We start from the raw sequence: 17,838 nt of genomic DNA, 5'->3' as shown, positions 1-17,838 counted from the left end.
GGATCTGTCAGCCGAATTACTGCCTCGAGGGAGGGTTCTGAGTTCTGAGCTTTTCTTGGAGCTCTCTCATGTGCCGCCAGGTGAAACTCGGGCGGTTTGAACCATTCCCTCACCACTCTCACCTATAACTCTCCACGGGGTTCAGGATGATGCGGATCCTGGCCTTGGGTTGCGGACCTGTAGGTACTTACGTACGGTAGTTGTATGTACAGCCCTGACCAATCTGTAGATCCTTGGCCCACAGGGCTGCAGTGGCTGCCGCATGCGCAAGGCCAACAGGCAACCAACATCCCTCCTCCTGACCAGCCATCCCCTGTTCGCAACGTCCAACTCATTTCTCCAGTCTCCTTCTCTTCAACCACATGGTTGCCAAAGACCTGTGAGTATTGACAGACAGCGCCCTGGCAGGGATCCAAAGACCCTGGGATAGTCTCGACCGTCGCTAACTCCTACCAGCCATGGAGTTCCCTCAATCTTCAACTCAGATGGAGCCGTCTCCTCTCCTCCGCCTGCCTCGTCACATCCGATATCGCATCTACCATAAACTCAGCTTGCTACCCAGAACGGCTTACTATTATTATTTCCATGCTGGGAAGCTCAAGTTTCACATAAGACGAGCCGGGTATCACGACGAATGGTTCGGCGAGTACCAACCGACAATGGCGACGGTTTTTCACGGCTTGCTCCTTTCATGCCGGACTCTGCACTCCGAGGTTGCCGCCCTAATCTACTCATCTATTCATTTCACTCTCTTCTATCATGAGCCATCCCAGCGATTCGTCCTTTCAACTGTGCCTCAGAACTCAGCACCACGAATACCACTGCCACCAGACGAACACTGGCAGCGCCACAGTCCTCTACACACCCTGCGTGTCCTGACTTTGCCGGCCCTCCAGGCACTTCTCAGCCTCAAGCTCGTGCTGAACGAGGCAGGCTGCCACAATGGCCACTGGGATTACTGGTCAACGTGCTGCAGCGCCGGCCCGGCTTTGACCACCAGCACGTGTCTCGGTGCGTTTAAGTGCGCCAATGAGCACCAGGGGCAACACTCCCCGCCGCTTTTGAGCTCGGGTTGTGGAGAGGATGACACCAAAAGAATTGCCTCTGCCTACGCCGTGGTCAAGGAGTGGCAGGAAGCTGCTCGCCGTTTGTTCTCGCATGTCACCCCCGGCCGCCTCAGGTTCTCTGTCGTCTGCGATATTGACCCAGCCCACCCACAATGTATGGAGATCGCCAATGCCATCGTCGAGCCTCTTCGCCTTCTGCCTCGGGGTCATTTGCGTGAATGCCACATCCGCCTCGCAAAGACACCGGACGCCCGACTCAAACAGCTTGCTCGTGACGTTGGAACGCACGCCGCTGGACTGCCAATCTCGTACTTGACACCCTCATCGAATCCATCTGCACCTAACCTGGCCACGCTACCACGCGAATTGCGTCTCCGTATCCTCGAATACACCGACCTTGTCACGCCCTGCAAACAGGTTGTTTGGTGCCGGTTCCAACGCGCATACTACGTGCTGCAACCACACACGTGTTTCCTTCAGGGGAGCTACCCCTATCACCTGTTCAAATGCTGGACCAATCTCAGCAGTAACGGCAACTGCCGCTCGACACTGGCCTGGCAGGAGGAACTGCACAAGCAGAAGACTGGATCCTTCGCCAACGATTTCGACCCTATATATCACGGCTGTTTTTGCTCCCGCCGGCACTCCGCTTTCTCTCCGAGCTGCCGCTGCTGGGCACCCCCCGGCCCGGACCTCTTTCTCATCAACACATCCCTCTGCCAAGACGCGCAATATGTCTTCTTCTCCCAGAACCGCTTCACCGTGCATGACAACCGGGCTGACGACCCCTACAACCTGCGCCTCCTCCCCGCCCCCGGAGCTGATACGGAACACCGGCCATGGACCGAGGTGCCGCTGTATCCGGAGCTTCCCTATCCCTTCCCGCGCCTCGCCATCGCCGAGTTCCTGCGCGACGCCATCCCCCGGCATTGCATCTCCCACCTGCGCCTCCTCGAGCTCGGGTTTCCATACTACACCCCGGGCGCCTGGCCCGACGCCAACCACCCGGCGATGCGCGACTGGTGGGAGACGGCGCGGTTGCTCGAAGAATACGCCACCCTCAGCACGCTGACGATCAAGGTGACTGCGATCGGCGAGGACGAGTGGGACGACAGGGCCGGCGACGACGGCGAGCTGCAAGTGCACCACCTCAGTCCCGAAGGCGCGGAGCGGATTCTGGAGGCGCTCTGGAACCTCGTTCGACCGTTCAAGGGGTGGGGAGACCGCGGGCTTCATGGGTTCTTCCTCAATTTCTCGCACCCCGTCCAACTGACGAAGGAAGGACGGCGGCAAAGGGCCGAGAAGAAGCGGGAGTATGTGCCGGAGTTGGATATGTGGGGGATGCCGGGGCTGATACTCAAGTGGCGCGTGGAGAGGGAGGTTTTGGGGAAGAGATATAAGCAGAATCCCTCAGACCCCTTGGTCCAGTTGTGGTTGGGACCAGAAGAGAGTGTCTGGGTTATAAGGCCGACGGATTGGCCGGTGGATCCTTAATGTTGGCGGGCATGGAGAGCTCTTGATCACCTCTCGAATGGTCGACCTGGACCAAAAAGAGCAGGAAATAAAGGAAGAATCCTTGATGAAGCGCCACGCCTCCTCAAACACACTCTGAGAACAAGGGCAGTGGACAGACTCTTACACTTTGGTCCAGGATGGAATCGGTGACAGCGACAATAGGGGACGATCAAGAAGTGGAACAGAGAACAATGCTCGTATCATTTTCATATCCCATCCGTCCACCAAATAACGACATCAAATCTATGAGGTCTACCGTCCAACATGCATACAATGCCATAAGTAAATCATATATGCATCCAATCCATTCCACCAGGCCAATATCCTCTTCCCCAACCCATTCCTGTATCCCTTTAAAACCCCGGTATCCGCTCATACAACCCATCATACAACTTCCCCACCCACCCCGGCGTCAACCCCGCCCTAGCTACCACTCCCAATCCACCGGCCGCCCAGATCGCCGTCGCCGTCGCCGCCACCGCGTTCAACGCAAATAACCTCCTCCTCCTTCTCCTCCTCGTGACCCTCTCGGCCGCCGGATCCCCGGCAATCCGATACTGCTTCTCCACGGGCCCAATCGCCCACCCCGTCCCCTGCGTCAGGCCAGCCCACTTGGCCCATCCCCAAACCATATGCCCGCACCCCGCACCCAGCAGCACGGCATACGCGGCCCACGAAACGGGACCGTGCCGCGCGAACCCGTGCGCCACGTACGCCAGGCCAATGTTTGCGCTGTCCCCTTCTACCACCAGCGGGAGGATGCGTGTCATGGCCGCGTGCGCCGCCATGGCGCCGAAGAAGACATACCCCGAGGTGGCGATCCAGCTGAGCGGGGGCCAGCCGAACGACAAGTGGCTGGTGGAAAACAACCTGAACCGAGCGGGCTTGTCGGCCATAGCGGCGGCAGCAGCGTCAGCGTCGGCCGGATCGCCGTAGTACCTGCGCAGGTTCTGGGAGCGGCGGACGAAGCGGAGGGCGAGGCCCGCGCCGACGTGGGCGACGACGGGTAGCGCGACGAGGAGGGGCTCGGAGAGCGGGGTTTGGTAGATCTCGCGGGCGAGAAGGAGGTAGGATTCGGAGGCGGCGACGGAGCGGGCGGCGAGAGGGATCAGAGAGGTGGTGGCTAGGTGGAGAGTGGCGAAGAGGCTGAAGGTGTAACTGGAGTAGCGCTGGATGCGGGTTACTGGAGGAGATGGGGTGGTTAGGAGATATTACGCTGAGAAGGACAATGGGCAAGAGGGGCAGGAGGGGACCAACGGTAATAGATGGCACCGTGGCCGCTGCCGCTTAGGCCAAGACCGGCGAGGGTGGCCGATGACCTGGCGGTTGGGGACGCGGCGAGGACTTCATCTTCGGGGAGATTTTGGACGTCCTTGTCTTCGCGAGGGTCTATGCTTGGCGAGATGGGCGTTGGATCGAGTTCGACAAGAGAGAAGTATGTGGACTGCGACAACCGCCGCTGTCGCAGCGATTGGGTGTCCATGGTGTGCGGATATCTCGCCGCGGGTGCGTCGAGCGTGAGAGACGTGTTGGCAGTGTTGTATCAGCTCATTACGGAGGTTGGTTGTGAGAAATGGAATCTCAAGAAATGGATGCCCGATGGACGTTGAAGCTCCTGGAGATGTGGATCTTTGGCGGTTTGGTTGAGTGGCAGTCCGGGGTTGTTGGGGCCGCCGTCTCACCCGAGCGGAGCCCTGGAGGGGTCAGCCGACCGTTGCCCCACAGCGCTCCCAGGGCCCTGGCCGGGAGTATCTTGGCTCTCGTTAGTGGAGCCGGGCACAACCTTTGGGACAACCGGACGGGATCCACCTCGACTTCATTCATCAACTCCAACTTTAGATCGTCAACCTCCATCAGCCATCCATCACACAGCTCAACCATACGCCCATACGCGACTTACATCGACCACCGGAACCTCAGAGCGGTCTTACTAACTCCAGAAGCCACCATTTGATCTCTCTACTTCTCAATTGCCCCAGACCAACTCAATTGCCACAATGCCTCCAGTATGTCTTCTCCCTTCCCAACTTCGAACTCAAAACACATCAACCACACTATGAGTACGTAGGTAGTAACCCAGCTACTAACACCCAACCCCAACCCATCAGCGCCACCAAACCCTCCCGCCCGCGCAAACCTCCTCCGCCCGCGAGGCCCTGCAATCCTTCTACTGCCAGCTCTGCTCCAAGGGCTACTCGCGCATGAACGAGTACGAGGCCCACCTCAGCAGCTACGACCACAGCCACAAGCAGCGCCTCAAGGACATGAAGGCCATGGTCCGCGATCCCACCGCCGCCGCCCGCGCCCGGCGCCAGGAGCAAAAGGCCGACGGCGTCATCAGCATCAAGCTGGGCGATGCGGCCGCATCGACGGGCGGTGGTGGTAGCGGTGGTGGATTTAAAAAGGGCGGGTTTAAGAAAACCGGGTTTACATCGACCGGGTTTGTGTCCGTATCTGGGCCGGGAGGTGCGGCAGGGGCTGGGGCGGATGGGAAGCAGGAGGAGTCTAAGAAGGATGGGGAGGCCAAGGCGAGCACGGGGCTTGGGAAGGCGAGGAACAGCGAGCTAGTCGAAAGCGACACCGAAGACGAGGGCTACGAAGTTTACGACCCGCGGAAACCGACGGATTGAGAGATTAACTCTGCGTCTTGTCTTTCATTCAGCTATATTGGCGACTGCTTGATCGACTATGATACACCCCATCTTCAACGCCGCCGCCGCCGCCGCCGCCTCCTTCCTTCTCTCTTATGGCCACATCCTTGAATCAAACTCCGACAAATCCTCCTCCAGCAAGTTCAAGATATGGGTGTTCCCCGAAAACCAATTCCCCAACTCGTCCGCCCCGCCGGCTGTCCCAAATCCTGCCGCGGCTGCCATATCGTTCCCGCCTGCGGTGCTCCCAAACGGCGCCGGCGCCGCGGTTGCTCCTGGTATCGTCCCAGGCAGACCCCCAACACCAGCTGATTGCAGCATTCCTGGACCGGCACCGGCGCCGCCTCCAAACTGCGGCATAAACCCCAGCTGGCTCAGGCACATGTCGATGTTATCGCCCACGATGGCCATATTCATGTCCAATCCCGGATTGCGCATTTCCGGAGGGGGCTGTCCCATAGGCTGCGGAGGCGGGGCGTGTTGGTGTTGGTGTTGCTCCTGTTTGAGGTGTTGTCGTTGCTGCTGTTGCTGCTGTTGCTGGCGCTGGCGCTGCTGGACACGGGCGCGAACGTGGACACACAAGTTGGCAACGTTGTACAGGACCTGGCACACGCGGTGCAGGCGCGCGACAGCCTCGGAAAGACCGCAGGCGGGAAGGAGAGAGTCGGCAAACTCGGCGAGGCGGCGCAGGTCTCCTTCGTCTGATGTCTCGACGACGTGGCAGAAGAGGATGATCACCGGCGTGAAAGGGACGTAGATGATGTTCCACCGGATGCAACCCACACGCACCGCCAGGCTGTCGCCCGCCATGGCCATGTACTCGTGGTGTCGTGCGAAGGCTTGGCGTGCCGCGTGGATGCATTCGGCGTTGAAGGTGCTTGCGGATCCAGGAGGGCTCGGGATGGCGCGGTACACGAGGGTCAACGCAGACCAATGCATCAGCTCGTCGCCGAGGATGGACATGTCCATTGGGAACGGGCTGTTTGCGTCGAATTTGACTCCGCGCATCTTTTCCTTTGTGTGCTGGATTAGGGGTTCTTGCTCTTTGGCAAGCTCGACTGAAGAGAAGGTCAGCATGAATTCCGGTGCAAGGTGTGTTGGAGCAAAGGAAAAAAACATACGCATGTCCTGAATCAACTGCTTCGCGCACTCAACGCGCTGTTCCCTCGGCCTCGCCAACGCAGCGGGGCTGTACAGCTGCTCGTACGCCCGTCCGAGGAAGTCGGCGTAGCTGATCCACTGATGGAGGACAACACTCCAAGCGTCATCCGGCAGGTCTCGTCCTGCCGGTGACAGCCGTCGCGGCGCAGTTACGTCCCAATCTTGAATAACTGGAGCCCGTCCAGACCGTACTGAAAGCGCCTTGTCGAGAAGGTAGACGGACCAGAAGAGAATCACTTTGGACTCGTCCTCGGGCGACGGCTCGCGCAGCCGGTGGTAGCCTAGCGTCTGGCAGAGCGTAGCTGCGATGGTGTTAAGGTCGCGCGCCGCGGTGAATTTGGATGCCTCGATGGCGTAGAAGGTCTATCCCATCATGGAATACGGGATGTGGTTAGCCAACTCAACATCACAAGCAAAGGTAGAAACATAGGAAACGACATACCCCCAACAATAAGACCTCAATACTCTCCCTCCTCGCCGGCAACAACAACGGCAAATTCGCCAGCGCCGTTTCCAGATTGTCCCGGCACAACGCCTGATACTCCAACAGCTGCGCCTGCTGCGCCGCGTCCCCGGCCAACGACGCCTTCTCCTGCAGCAGGAAATACAACCCGGCGTTCACCACGCCCCAGGTCATCAGACTGTAGTCGTCCGTGGCGAAATACACCCGCCGACACCTCTCGGCAAAGTTCTCGGTCGCCACGAAGATGCAAATCCCCGCAAAGCTGGTCAGGGGCACCTCCTTCAGCTCCCTGAGCAGCGCCACCACCACGTGCGCAGGCGGCATCGGCAGGGCGCGGAGTCCGCCGCTCTTCTTTCCGCCGGGCCCGACCTGCGTCGGAGGGAGCGGTTTTGCGTGGGGGAACCGCGTCTCCCGCTCGGCGCCGTCGGGACGGTGAAGGGCGCGCGATTGGGAACGCATCAGCCGCGCCATCTGCTGCAGCGCGGCGAGGGCGGATTGCATGTCCGGGTCGAGATCAAGGTGTTGGAGCTGCGGCTGCTGGCCGGGCAGCTGGTGGTGCTGCGGGTGCGGGCCGTCGGAGGACGGCGGCGCCGCGGAGAGGAGGGTGCGCGTCACGGTGTGCTCGAGAAACTCGCTGGCGAAGGCGGTCTGCGCGGCCATGGAGGAGTCCCCTTCGAATGCCGGCGCGGCGTCGTCGTCCGGATCGTCCGGGTCGTCGGTCACGGTGGCGCCGTTGATGCTCACGTCTGGCGCGTAGACCATGTCGGCAGGGGCTGCTGTTGCTGCGGGTACCGGAGCCGGGGATGAGCCGGCCGGGTGGGACCCCACTATCGGAGCCGAACCGGGGACGGAGACGGAGGCAGGCGAGGGACCCGAGCCGGGTGTTGAGCCGGAGGGGCTCCGGCCCGTGATGGACATGGAGAGTTCTCGCAGCATGTTTTCGATGTTGGTGAGGCGGGTTTCGAAGTGGTCGATTTTCCTCTCACTGTGTCTAGTTAGTAGCGCTTTTCATGAGGAACTGAGATGCAGTTGTGGCCTTACTATTGTGTCGAGATGAGAACGCGCTGCCGACCCTCCTTGGGCTTCTGCCCAAGGCCGGTTGAGCTGCATGTCCGCTTGGCTATCCTGCAGTTGGCGCATGGCGAGTCCTTGTCGCAGCGGATCTGGGTGTGTGTCAGTCTGGCATGACTTTATGTATGAAGTCCAGTATGAGATGCAATTATGCATGGGGCAAATGCATGAGAGATTGAAGCCACTCCGGCTTGTAAGTGAAGACTCACCTTTCTTAACCGGCATTGGTCGCACTTCACAGATAGTCAAGTCAGTATCATTCTTCTCGTCAGGTGAGATGTAACTGGATGACATAGTGATAGAAAAGTATTGGGCTGTCCCGTTCTAAACAGCCCTTCTCCACGACTTACAGCCCGCCGGATGGCCCCATCCCCCTCTCCCTGCTCACTTCCCGTCATGGTCTCCAGCCAGTGGATTCCGCGACTCCGGTAGCCGTCTGCCGGGACAAACCGGTAGTCTCAATCCGTCCGAGATATCACCAAGGCGTGTTCAAAGTTGCAGCTGGTGAATGATGGGCAATACGTCTTCTGTATCTTCTCGTATCGAACTTCCTGCCCTGAAGTCTCTCTCGCAGGCGTCGTTGAAAGTGAGTGAAAAACACACGGTAATGTCACGGGCTCCGCGGACGCCGATGACAGGCTGGGAGAAGAACCGAGAGCTGCTGAAAGGACGGCGGGAACCCAGAGTCTAGTTGTGGTTAAGAGGCGTTTCGTCTTCACGAATAGGTGTGCAGAGGTTATTGAACTGCTTCAGATGCGGAGGATCATGATGCCTAGTGGTTGCAGATATCGAGTTTGAACGTTTTGATGATTCTTGATTGCCGAGAACGTGAAATGAACCCCCAGAGGTATAAGGGTTAGGGTTATCTACAAGTCTCATCCCCCTCTTGACTAGGTACTCCGTCCCTTAGTTAAGTACCCCTTTTCCGGGAAAACAAAACGACCCCGTTCTTCGCGATTCAGATCTCCGAACAACGCCTCAGTCAAACCAAGACCAGATGATACAAAACTAGCCCACAAGAAACCGATGCTGCAAACTACATCCTAATGATGGATTTGATGTCCTAACAAAGTCATTCTTGTCAGCCCCTTGATGCAGGCTTCCTCAAAAACTTGGAACCATACCTCGAGGTCAAAGGTCGCCGTTCTATCCGATGCCGCAGCCATGGTAAACTCGGCGAGTCTGGCTTTCTTGCGTTGCAAGTCCACGATGCTCTACGTTGTGTCAACCAACTAGAGTTCCCTTCCACGCCCTGCCTTGATCCAAGGGTGCTCGATGAGGGATGAGTCTCAAACAGCTTACCTTTTCGATTGTGTTTTCCATGATGTACCGATAGATATGGACCTCTCTCCGCTGACCGATACGTAACACCCGCGCCACAGCCTGGTCTTCAACGGCAGGGTTCCATTGAGGCTCGACCATGTGGACATAGTTCGCCGCTGCCAGGTTAAGGCTGATATGGGTCAATACTAGCAATTGGACGAAAAAATGTTTGCTTTAATGACTTACCCAACCGATCCAGTCCCCACTGACATGAGCAGGACATTGACTGATTGGGATTGCTCGAACTCCTTCAGCCACTTGAGTCTGGAGTTGCCATCTGTGCGGCCGTCGATCTGGCGGTGCTCAATGTTCTCTTGGTTGAGTAATTGAGACAGGGCATCGATTGTTGATGTCCAGCAGGAGAAGACGATGCTGAGGTTCCTAGGTTAGCATTCGTTACAGTGAGGGCAGTTAAACTGTGACCTACTGCTTCGCATCCGGGTCACTGTTGCGGATGTTACCGATGACAGCTGCTAGTTTCGTAGGAACACCTGGTGATGGAGCTTGCGAATCGATTGGAGAGGAAGCTGCAAAGCTAGGGGAGCGCCGATGCGACGCTGTGATTCTTGTGGGAGTACCTGGCGATGGAGCTTGCGAGCCCGTATAACTGAAAGCCGCAGGGCTGGGGGGACGTCGAGGCGAAGCTATGGTCCGAGTCTCTGGGATGCTCAGCCAGGGGCTCGGTGGCGATCTTACGTCAGGGGACTGAGCCGGGCAGGAGAAGGACGAAGTTGTTGAAGGTGGTAGGTTAATGGAGCCCATTCCATCGTCTCCCTTCGTCAGAGCTCGACCGCAGTCGAGGCAAAACGCATTCGAGTTGGAACGCAAAGCACCACTTTCATCCTCGACTGAGCAACTGGGGCAGATGAAAGTCTGCTCAGCACTGCCGCAGCCCACCAAGTCTGTGCCGAGATTGCATAGCTTCCGCAGACGCATGATGACCTTGAACATCATGGCGTTCTCGTCGCTCTTGTTTGTGCTGACGGAAATCTCAATCTCCCGCCGCACCCGTTCCAGCACTCGGTCATATCGATCCTTTTCCTGTTTTGATAGGTGGAGGGCCATGACGTGATCGTGTCTCGGTGGCAAGGTGTGATACTTTGCTGTACGTCGTATACAGTAACGCTTGAGGTAGTCGCGGAGTGGTGTCGCAGAATCCGGTCCGTCCCTTGACAATGGGGCCAGTATGTGTCTTTCAAAGTCGGCTTTCGTTGGACAGGGTTGGAGCTGAAGGAAACCTGCGAGGGATGACAGGTCTTGTATCCTGTTTTGCACAGGGGTGCCAGTAATGCACCATCTCCGGCTTGTATCAAGCTTCAAAACTGCCTGATAGTATGTGGAAGACGGGTTTCGGATCCAGTGAGCTGCAAAGCATTAATAATGTGCCAGCGATACAGAACGTTGTTCGCAGACACTGAACTCACCTTCGTCTAAAACAACACGATACCACTCACAGCCGTATAAAACCCTAGAGGATTTTATGTCTGTTGCCAGAGTGGCGTATGTAGTTAAGATGACATCGTAAGATGTCAGGGATTCAACATTAAATGGCCGATTGGGTCCGTGGAACTTCAATGCCTTCAAAGCTCCAGTGTGGAAGTGCCTGCCAAAACTGCTTGTTAACAAAGTGTATCCGAAGCAAATACATTGCCTATCCCTTTCTCACTGTTCAAGCTGTGCAATCCAGCTTTCAATGATCTCTGTCTTGTAATGTTAGTGCTGGATTTCGAACCAAACGTTGAGGCTCAATTGTACAACTCAGATGAGTAGATGACGTACCCAGACATGGGACCACTACCAGTGTTCCATGTGTTGAGAGCTTCCCACTGGATAGATTCCCGAACTTGGAAACCTGGAGAGCATGAGGCAGAGTCTGTGATATTGTAGCTAGCATTGTTAGAGTCTTCCCAAGACCCATCACATCTGCGATGATTCCTCCGCGTGGGCCTTTGAATGGTTCTCTGTCTCTGAATCCACGTTAGTGTATGTTATGTCGAATGGAATGGGGTTTGGTTGAACCTGATCGGTTGTGATCCCAGGTTTGACGGGCAACTTCCGAGAATAGAGTCAGGTTCTCGGGATATTATGAAGCGAACTCCATCTTCTTGGTGCCTGTATGGCCAATTTATGTTACCAAAGGTCCCACTCTTGCTAAAGCTCGACTACCTACCTCTTTAGGGGTGTGGTCAGGCCATTGCACGGTGGGAGTTCGAAGTCGTTGTCAAAAGACACCTCGCCAAGGGACTCCATAATCCTCGCATACTCAGTCACAGCTGAAGACACGTTCCCGACAGTACCGACAAAGTCATCCATGTTCACGTCATCGCCTTTGAAGCGAAAGAACTGAGGATTCTGGTACTTGACACCTCTGGGAACGGTCATGGGGTGTTGAAGATAGCCAGATGCAGCGCCCAAGAGCCGCGCAACCTCTTTGGACAAAGACTCTGGGCCTAAGATGTTGACACTTAATGGGAATACTTGAATCTTCGTCGTTGACTTGGTACGTCGCTTGGTGATCTCCGACCGATCCACGACCCCCTCGAAGCGGACAGAGTCGAGGTCGTGAAGCGCAGACAACTTGGCTGTGGTGTCATTGTCCAACACTGCGAACTGCGAACAATTTGCTGAGTCGAGCACAAAACATGAGTTGAATGCGCGAAGATGAAATGTGGTATATCTTTCGTCGCCATCACGAATCGAAGAGGGAAGATGAGCTCCTGACAGCACCGACGCCATAGCCCCGAGAAGCTGGTGGATACATCTGTTGATCAGTTCTAAATTGACTATCAAGAGACTTCCTTGAGAGGACGAATAAACGTACCGCACCGTAGCATATGATTTCAGGTGTTAACTGGACGGCATCCGCATCTCCGTATATCATGGCCGGCTCAGATGATATCCTCCGAGGCAGTGACTGGTTCGATGAATCATATTCTTTCTCCTCATCGCTCTGGCCTCGAGGTCGCTTTCCCCGGTTTGTAAAATTATTTGTGATCAGCATCGTGTATCCAAACGACTGAAACCGTTCGCATGTGTTGAATGAGAGATGGTTTCTCTTCTGGCCAAAGCCTTGCCATTTGACGAGACCCAGGTCACTTGCGCCACCATCACAGCGGTTGGATCTCAGCGGGTCGTTTTGTGTGACACAGTCAGAGCCCAGACCTGAACGATGGCATATGCAGAATGGAGTGAAGGAAGCGAATGATCCCTAAGAAACTATCTGAGAGCCAGAGGGCCCGGAAGGCCGAATATATACCCAGAGGGGTGAGGCCAGGTGGGCCGTCTGAGCTGTCAGAGACGGAGGCTGATGGCCGAGGCTGGCTGACTAAGCCAGGCTCAGGCTGAGACCGGCCGTATCCTGTCACATTTTGTCTCTTGAGAGGGGTTGGTGACCAGAGGGGCAGCAGAACCAGCGAAGCAGCTGCACTTGGACGGGTTCCCCTTCTGGTCTGTGTGCGGCTCAGCCACACCAGCCGGGCGATGCGGTGAGGGGAAAAGCGCCCAGCGGACAGCCTTGCCTGACACCTTATTTCTCCAGGCCAGTTCTCGATGCTTCTCAGATAACTCTCACCTACCCAACCCTACCTGCTGAACCGACTTCGACCGCAACACCTGACGCCAGTTTCGAATAATCGAGAACCTCCCACAACAGAAGATGCTGACCTCAAGAGAGGTTCCAGCACTGTTCAAACGAGCCCAGGACAACCTTTGCAGAGGCGATGTCACTCGGCGGCAGGACTTCTCTCGTTGCACCTTGAATGATGTTCTCACCACCATCAAGGATATTCAGGACCAGCAAGGTCCGAAAGGAAAGCTCGCATATCTCGGCCGTCTAACTGCATTTATCGAAGCCATGGATGAGTTCGGAAAGGTTATCGAAGTCTTCCTGAACACAAATGAGGTCGTGTGCTTTGTATGGGTAAGTCGGTCTTCCTGGGCAGAAATATGAAGTCCGCCAATTTGATCAGATATTATAATTACTGCTTCGTCGTTCTTCATCAAGCTGCATTACTAACGCCTCTCTCCACAGGGCCCTCTGAAGTTCTTGCTTGGGGTAAGTGATATCTCGAGTCCTCTATGATATCAAGCGCGTAGCGCGGAGCTTCAATTCGAGCAATTTAGTTCTGAAAGAGAAGCGGAGGCAGAATTTTTTTAAAAAAAAATAAAAAAAGGAAAAACGAAAAAGAAAGAAAGAAAAATGAAAGAAGAAAGAAGACAAAAAATTAAGAAAAAGAAAAGAAAAAGAAACAAAGAAATAAAATAAAATATTAAAAAACAAAACCGTTCATAATATTCATACTTATTAGTGTCTGGGACTAACAACGAGGATCAGGTCGCACGAGCTCATGTTGATGCTCTGAACAAACTGATCGACATGTATGCCTGGATCGGCGATGCTCTCCCTGGACTACTTCAGTACCAGGACACCTTCCGGAGATATCCCGAGCTCACTACAATCTTGGGGGACTACTACTCAGATATTCTTACCTTTCACCGGAAAGCTCTGGAGGTGTTTTCCAGATCAAGTAAGTCAGTTCTTGGAGTCAACATCGCCTCATTCAGATCACGATTATACCTGGCGCATTAGACTCTCTAACCCAGATCAGAATGGAAACAGCTTCGTCATTCTACTTTGAAAACCTCCAATAGCACATTCGGTCCTATTCTCGACAGTCTCAAGCGTCGGAGAGAGATCCTAGAGAGCGCAAAGTCGAATGCCACGCTCCACGAGGTACAGACCATGCAAGAAAACCTCGCCCATCTTCGTCAAGAGAATGAGAAAAAGGCAGCACACGAAGAGTCCGAGCGACACAAACTGAGACTTGGGGAGATCTTGCACAAACTCCAACCCTCCAAGTACTGGGTCGACCAAGTTACTTGGGCTGACAAGCGGCGAGACTCTGGAGGGTCGTTTGGTGAATGGCTTTTTGAGTACCCTTCGTTCCAGGACTGGAGAAACCCCGACCGTCTTGGTCCAGGAGTTCTGTTTCTGCACGGAAAACCAGGAGCTGGTGAGATAAGAAGCCTTGAGTTATCTGATTTGAGCTATGTGATTCAGACCTATTGTTACTAATCTAGAGCAGGCAAAACCACCTTGATGTCCGCCATTGTGGAAAGGTTTCAGAGCCAAATGGCTGACCTCCGGGACAACGGCGATACCATGGCATATTTCTATTTCAATGACCAAGCAGACAAGCAGACGCACCGAGCTTTCCTGTTCGCGTTATTGCATCAACTTATTACACTAGATTCCGTTTTGTCAGCGGAGCTGTTGGAGGACTTTGCCGCGATCGACTTTCGTCACCTCTCCACAACCAAGCTACAAGAGAACGTTCAGCTGGCCCTCAGAGAATACCGAACTTCATACCTCCTCGTGGATGGCGCCGATGAATGTTCGAAGGAAGAAGCTCAAAAATCCATCAAGTGGCTTCTATCACTAGCTCGGTCCACAACGGAAGGCGCTCGGGTGCCTGTGAGGGTCTTGATCTCTGGTCGCCGAGATGGTGTCCTGGACGTGATCCTGGGTGCCACACCGGAAATCCCCCTGGACGAAATACGCAGTCACTCATCCGACATCCGCAACTTCTGCAAGACGATGGCAAACAGAATACAGGCCAAGCTTCGCATCCCGGACAGCTTGAAAAACGAGATCGTTTCCCGCGTGCATGAACACGCTGACGGTATGCCACAACACCAAATCCATCGCCGCGAAATGTTTTAAAGCTAACTATGTACAGGAATGATCCTGTATGCCAAGGTCGTAATGCACCACCTTGAGAACCAAACTACACTGAAGAGCCTGAAGCAAGAGCTCGATGGCGACTCATTCCCTGCTGATGTTGACAAGGCGTACGTACTCGAGCTTTGTTGAATCAAGTGATGGTGCAGCACATCAAGGTTCTGAACTCATGCTTATCCATGTGTCTCTAGGTACGATCGCGTCTTCGCCCAAATTCTCCAGGAACCTGTCGAGAGCAAGCGAAGTGCGGCCCTGAAGCTCCTGACTTGGGTCTTGTGCGCGAAGCGGATTCTGTATTGGAAAGAGATTCAATCCATCTTCTGTATCCGTCCAGAAGAAGGCACGGTGGATTACGATGAACGCCTCTTGGTCAGCTGCAAGGAGCTTTGCGGATCACTTCTGGACGTTGACCATTTTCCGGGGGAGCCAACGTACCCGGACAACGCCGTTCGCATTGTTCACTCGACTGCTCGCAGGTAGGTGTAAATCCTTTGATGACTGAAGTGAGCGACATGCTAATTAGGTTTTCCTCCTTCGCCACAGGTACTTGTCCCGGCAGCCGCAGATCAACATTGACCGTGGGAATACCGAGTTCGCTATCTTGTGCTTGAAATACTTGGTGTCTCAACCATTTATGAGACTTGACGATGAAAGTCAAGGGTTATCGCACGCACGAAGCGGTTACTATGGCCTTCTGGACTACGTGGTTCAGTGCTGGTATGGCCATTTGCTTGACTGGACGAATTCGGCAGGCCTACCGGATGGTACCTTTGTCTCGTTAGGGGGACAGTTCTTGCAGCATTATGGCTTCCCATCGAAGCTAGAGGGGCACTTTGACAACACTGTGACTCCGGAGCAGCTTAAACGCGCGATCCACAACCTTTCAGGAGACGACATTGAAAGAAACGCATGTTTCAAACTTGAAACGCGAACAATCGCCATCCGACGGCACATCGAAAGGCTTGCGCACGAGAATCTCGACTCTGAAGACAAAGAGGTCGTTGACACATTCTACGGGACACGACTGAGGTACAAGTGCCCGAAGCCTTGGTGCATCTATTTTATGGAGGGCATGGAAACGGAGGAAATGCGGGAGAAACATATGTTCCGACACCAGCTCCCATTTCACTGCCACATCGAGGATTGTTGGGCCTCCAGGATTGGATTTGACAACCCAGCGAAGCTCAAGTCGCACAACAAGCAGTACCATACCGAATCCGAAGAAGTCAGCTTCCCCAAACTCACTCCGACAAAGCCACCAACGCTCTGCGAGGCAGCAAAGAGAGGAGATGTCACATTGGTCCAATCACTTCTTGACCATGGCCCCAACGATCTCGTGCGAATTCGGAGTCCTAATTTTGAGCTCACCTATCGGAAGAGCCGGAAGTACTTGAATGCTCTGGCGAGTGCCGCGAAGCATAACCATGTTGACGTCTGCAAACTTTTGATATCTCAAGGAGTCAACTGTCGTCACCGTCCCATCACCTTGGAAAACGTTTTAACGAGCGCCATCAAGCACACAAACTTGGAGCTCCTTGAAGTGTTATTGTCGCAGCCCAAACCTAATAAGGCTCCCAACTGGATTAATTCCACGGTGCTGGAAGCGGCCATTACCCATAAATTCCTACCAGCTGTCAGTGTCTTACTTCGAGACGGTGTCATGGCTGACAAGAGACACTTGACAAGGGCTGTGCGCGACTCTCAACAAGGCATACTCGAAGAGCTGCTTGCCCATGAGCCTTGGGCTGCCCTGGTTGATGAAGGCCTGGTTCTTGACACGATTCGAACTGGATCCGTGGAAATGCTCTCTCTTGTTCTCTCAACGGAACGAGTTCAAATTACCAATGCGGATGCCGTCATCATACCCATCCGAAGGATCAAAGATCATGGCCTACAATCCGAGTCGCTAAATGATGACCCGAATCTTGCAAAAGCATTGGAGATCCTGAGATATCGGAAGCTGGACCTCTCACCCGACTCTATATACAGGATCAAGAAGGAGGCTTCCAGCAAGGACATGCCTAATATACCTGAACTTATGACCGCGCTTTGCCTGAAGCATGAACAGGGTAAGCCCAGTTGCAAACCTACCCCTTGACGATGCGCATATCAGAATGTGGTATCTGAGATTGTTGAAGCAGTCCTTTCTCAAGAAGAAGCCCAACTGAGCACACTAGTCAATGTGCCTGCTCTGGATGATACTACAGAGACATCCCGGTTCCTGCAAGTGCCGTATTTTTACGTTTCACGCTGGTCTGCCCCCGACCGGTCTGGGCTTACTTCAGATTCGGCTCTGTCTCACATCACGTGTGATGTCTTACGACTTCCCGAGCCCGTATACACCATTGATGCCACCGAACTGACGCGTTCTCCTGAAATGATGGGATGATGGGAACAACAACACGATGGCTTATTGTGGCCTGAATTCGACGGATTCCAGGTTGAAGAAGGGTGGTTCTTCAATCATGACCACTGCGAGGAAGGGGAGAAGGAAGGAGATCTTTAGATAATAACCGTGACGGCTTGGTATCTCAAATGAAATCAAAGTCTAATTATAGTCACTAATAGTTGTCAACTATCACCTCATGGCCTTCCAACCATGTTTGGAGTGATTGTACCCCAAATCCAGTCTCGGCATACTTTGTTCATTATCTCCCTTGTTGTTGTCCATGAATTCTTCATGTCCTTGATGTACTTGCCGTGTCTCAACATGATCCAAGTTTCTCAAAAAAAAAGTCTTGTCATCCTATCTGAACAGAGGCTTTGATAACCTAGCCTTTAATTTGCAAGATGTGTCTCGTTGTCCATATTTTGACCGTTGACCAAGTATTACCTAAGCCAAGGACC

The 17,838-nt window shown here is 54.4% G+C and overlaps 6 protein-coding genes across 6 annotated transcripts; 3 read left to right on the top strand and 3 right to left on the bottom strand.

The window, feature by feature from the left end:
* Positions 1-659: 659 nt before the first annotated feature.
* VTJ04DRAFT_2217 (uncharacterized protein) lies at positions 660-2,561 on the top strand (the record flags this gene model as incomplete). Its single annotated transcript, XM_069359982.1, has 1 exon — positions 660-2,561. The coding sequence occupies one exon, from the start codon at positions 660-662 to the stop codon at positions 2,559-2,561; it is 1,902 nt and encodes a 633-aa protein (XP_069220738.1).
* A 374-nt stretch (positions 2,562-2,935) lies between these two features.
* On the bottom strand, positions 2,936-4,065 carry VTJ04DRAFT_2216 (uncharacterized protein; the record flags this gene model as incomplete). The annotated part of the gene is made up of 2 exons (XM_069359981.1): positions 2,936-3,765; positions 3,840-4,065. 2 exons carry the CDS (start codon positions 4,063-4,065, stop codon positions 2,936-2,938), a joined length of 1,056 nt encoding a protein of 351 aa, XP_069220737.1.
* Positions 4,066-4,579: 514 nt separating this feature from the next.
* On the top strand, positions 4,580-5,212 carry VTJ04DRAFT_2215 (uncharacterized protein; the record flags this gene model as incomplete). The annotated part of the gene is made up of 2 exons (XM_069359980.1): positions 4,580-4,588; positions 4,691-5,212. The coding sequence occupies 2 exons, from the start codon at positions 4,580-4,582 to the stop codon at positions 5,210-5,212; spliced, it is 531 nt and encodes a 176-aa protein (XP_069220736.1).
* A 114-nt stretch (positions 5,213-5,326) lies between these two features.
* On the bottom strand, positions 5,327-8,326 carry VTJ04DRAFT_2214 (uncharacterized protein; the record flags this gene model as incomplete). The annotated part of the gene is made up of 6 exons (XM_069359979.1): positions 5,327-6,291; positions 6,355-6,757; positions 6,837-7,842; positions 7,899-8,020; positions 8,138-8,161; positions 8,279-8,326. 6 exons carry the CDS (start codon positions 8,324-8,326, stop codon positions 5,327-5,329), a joined length of 2,568 nt encoding a protein of 855 aa, XP_069220735.1.
* A 638-nt stretch (positions 8,327-8,964) lies between these two features.
* On the bottom strand, positions 8,965-12,252 carry VTJ04DRAFT_2213 (uncharacterized protein; the record flags this gene model as incomplete). The annotated part of the gene is made up of 11 exons (XM_069359978.1): positions 8,965-8,991; positions 9,053-9,142; positions 9,231-9,381; positions 9,438-9,623; positions 9,679-10,615; positions 10,676-10,854; positions 10,918-10,951; positions 11,031-11,218; positions 11,271-11,363; positions 11,422-11,999; positions 12,073-12,252. The coding sequence occupies 11 exons, from the start codon at positions 12,250-12,252 to the stop codon at positions 8,965-8,967; spliced, it is 2,643 nt and encodes an 880-aa protein (XP_069220734.1).
* Positions 12,253-12,906: 654 nt separating this feature from the next.
* Positions 12,907-17,380, top strand: VTJ04DRAFT_2212 (uncharacterized protein; the record flags this gene model as incomplete). The annotated part of the gene is made up of 9 exons (XM_069359977.1): positions 12,907-13,170; positions 13,282-13,305; positions 13,585-13,777; positions 13,859-14,263; positions 14,336-14,932; positions 14,990-15,101; positions 15,183-15,467; positions 15,535-17,060; positions 17,130-17,380. 9 exons carry the CDS (start codon positions 12,907-12,909, stop codon positions 17,378-17,380), a joined length of 3,657 nt encoding a protein of 1,218 aa, XP_069220733.1.
* Between the last annotated feature and the right edge of the window lie 458 nt (positions 17,381-17,838).

The sequence above is a fragment of the Mycothermus thermophilus genome (assembly GCF_041956435.1).
Source record: "Mycothermus thermophilus strain CBS 625.91 unplaced genomic scaffold VTJ04scaffold_2, whole genome shotgun sequence".
Taxonomy (NCBI): Eukaryota; Fungi; Ascomycota; class Sordariomycetes; order Sordariales; family Chaetomiaceae; genus Mycothermus; species Mycothermus thermophilus.
This window is presented reverse-complemented; position numbering and strand designations above follow the sequence as displayed.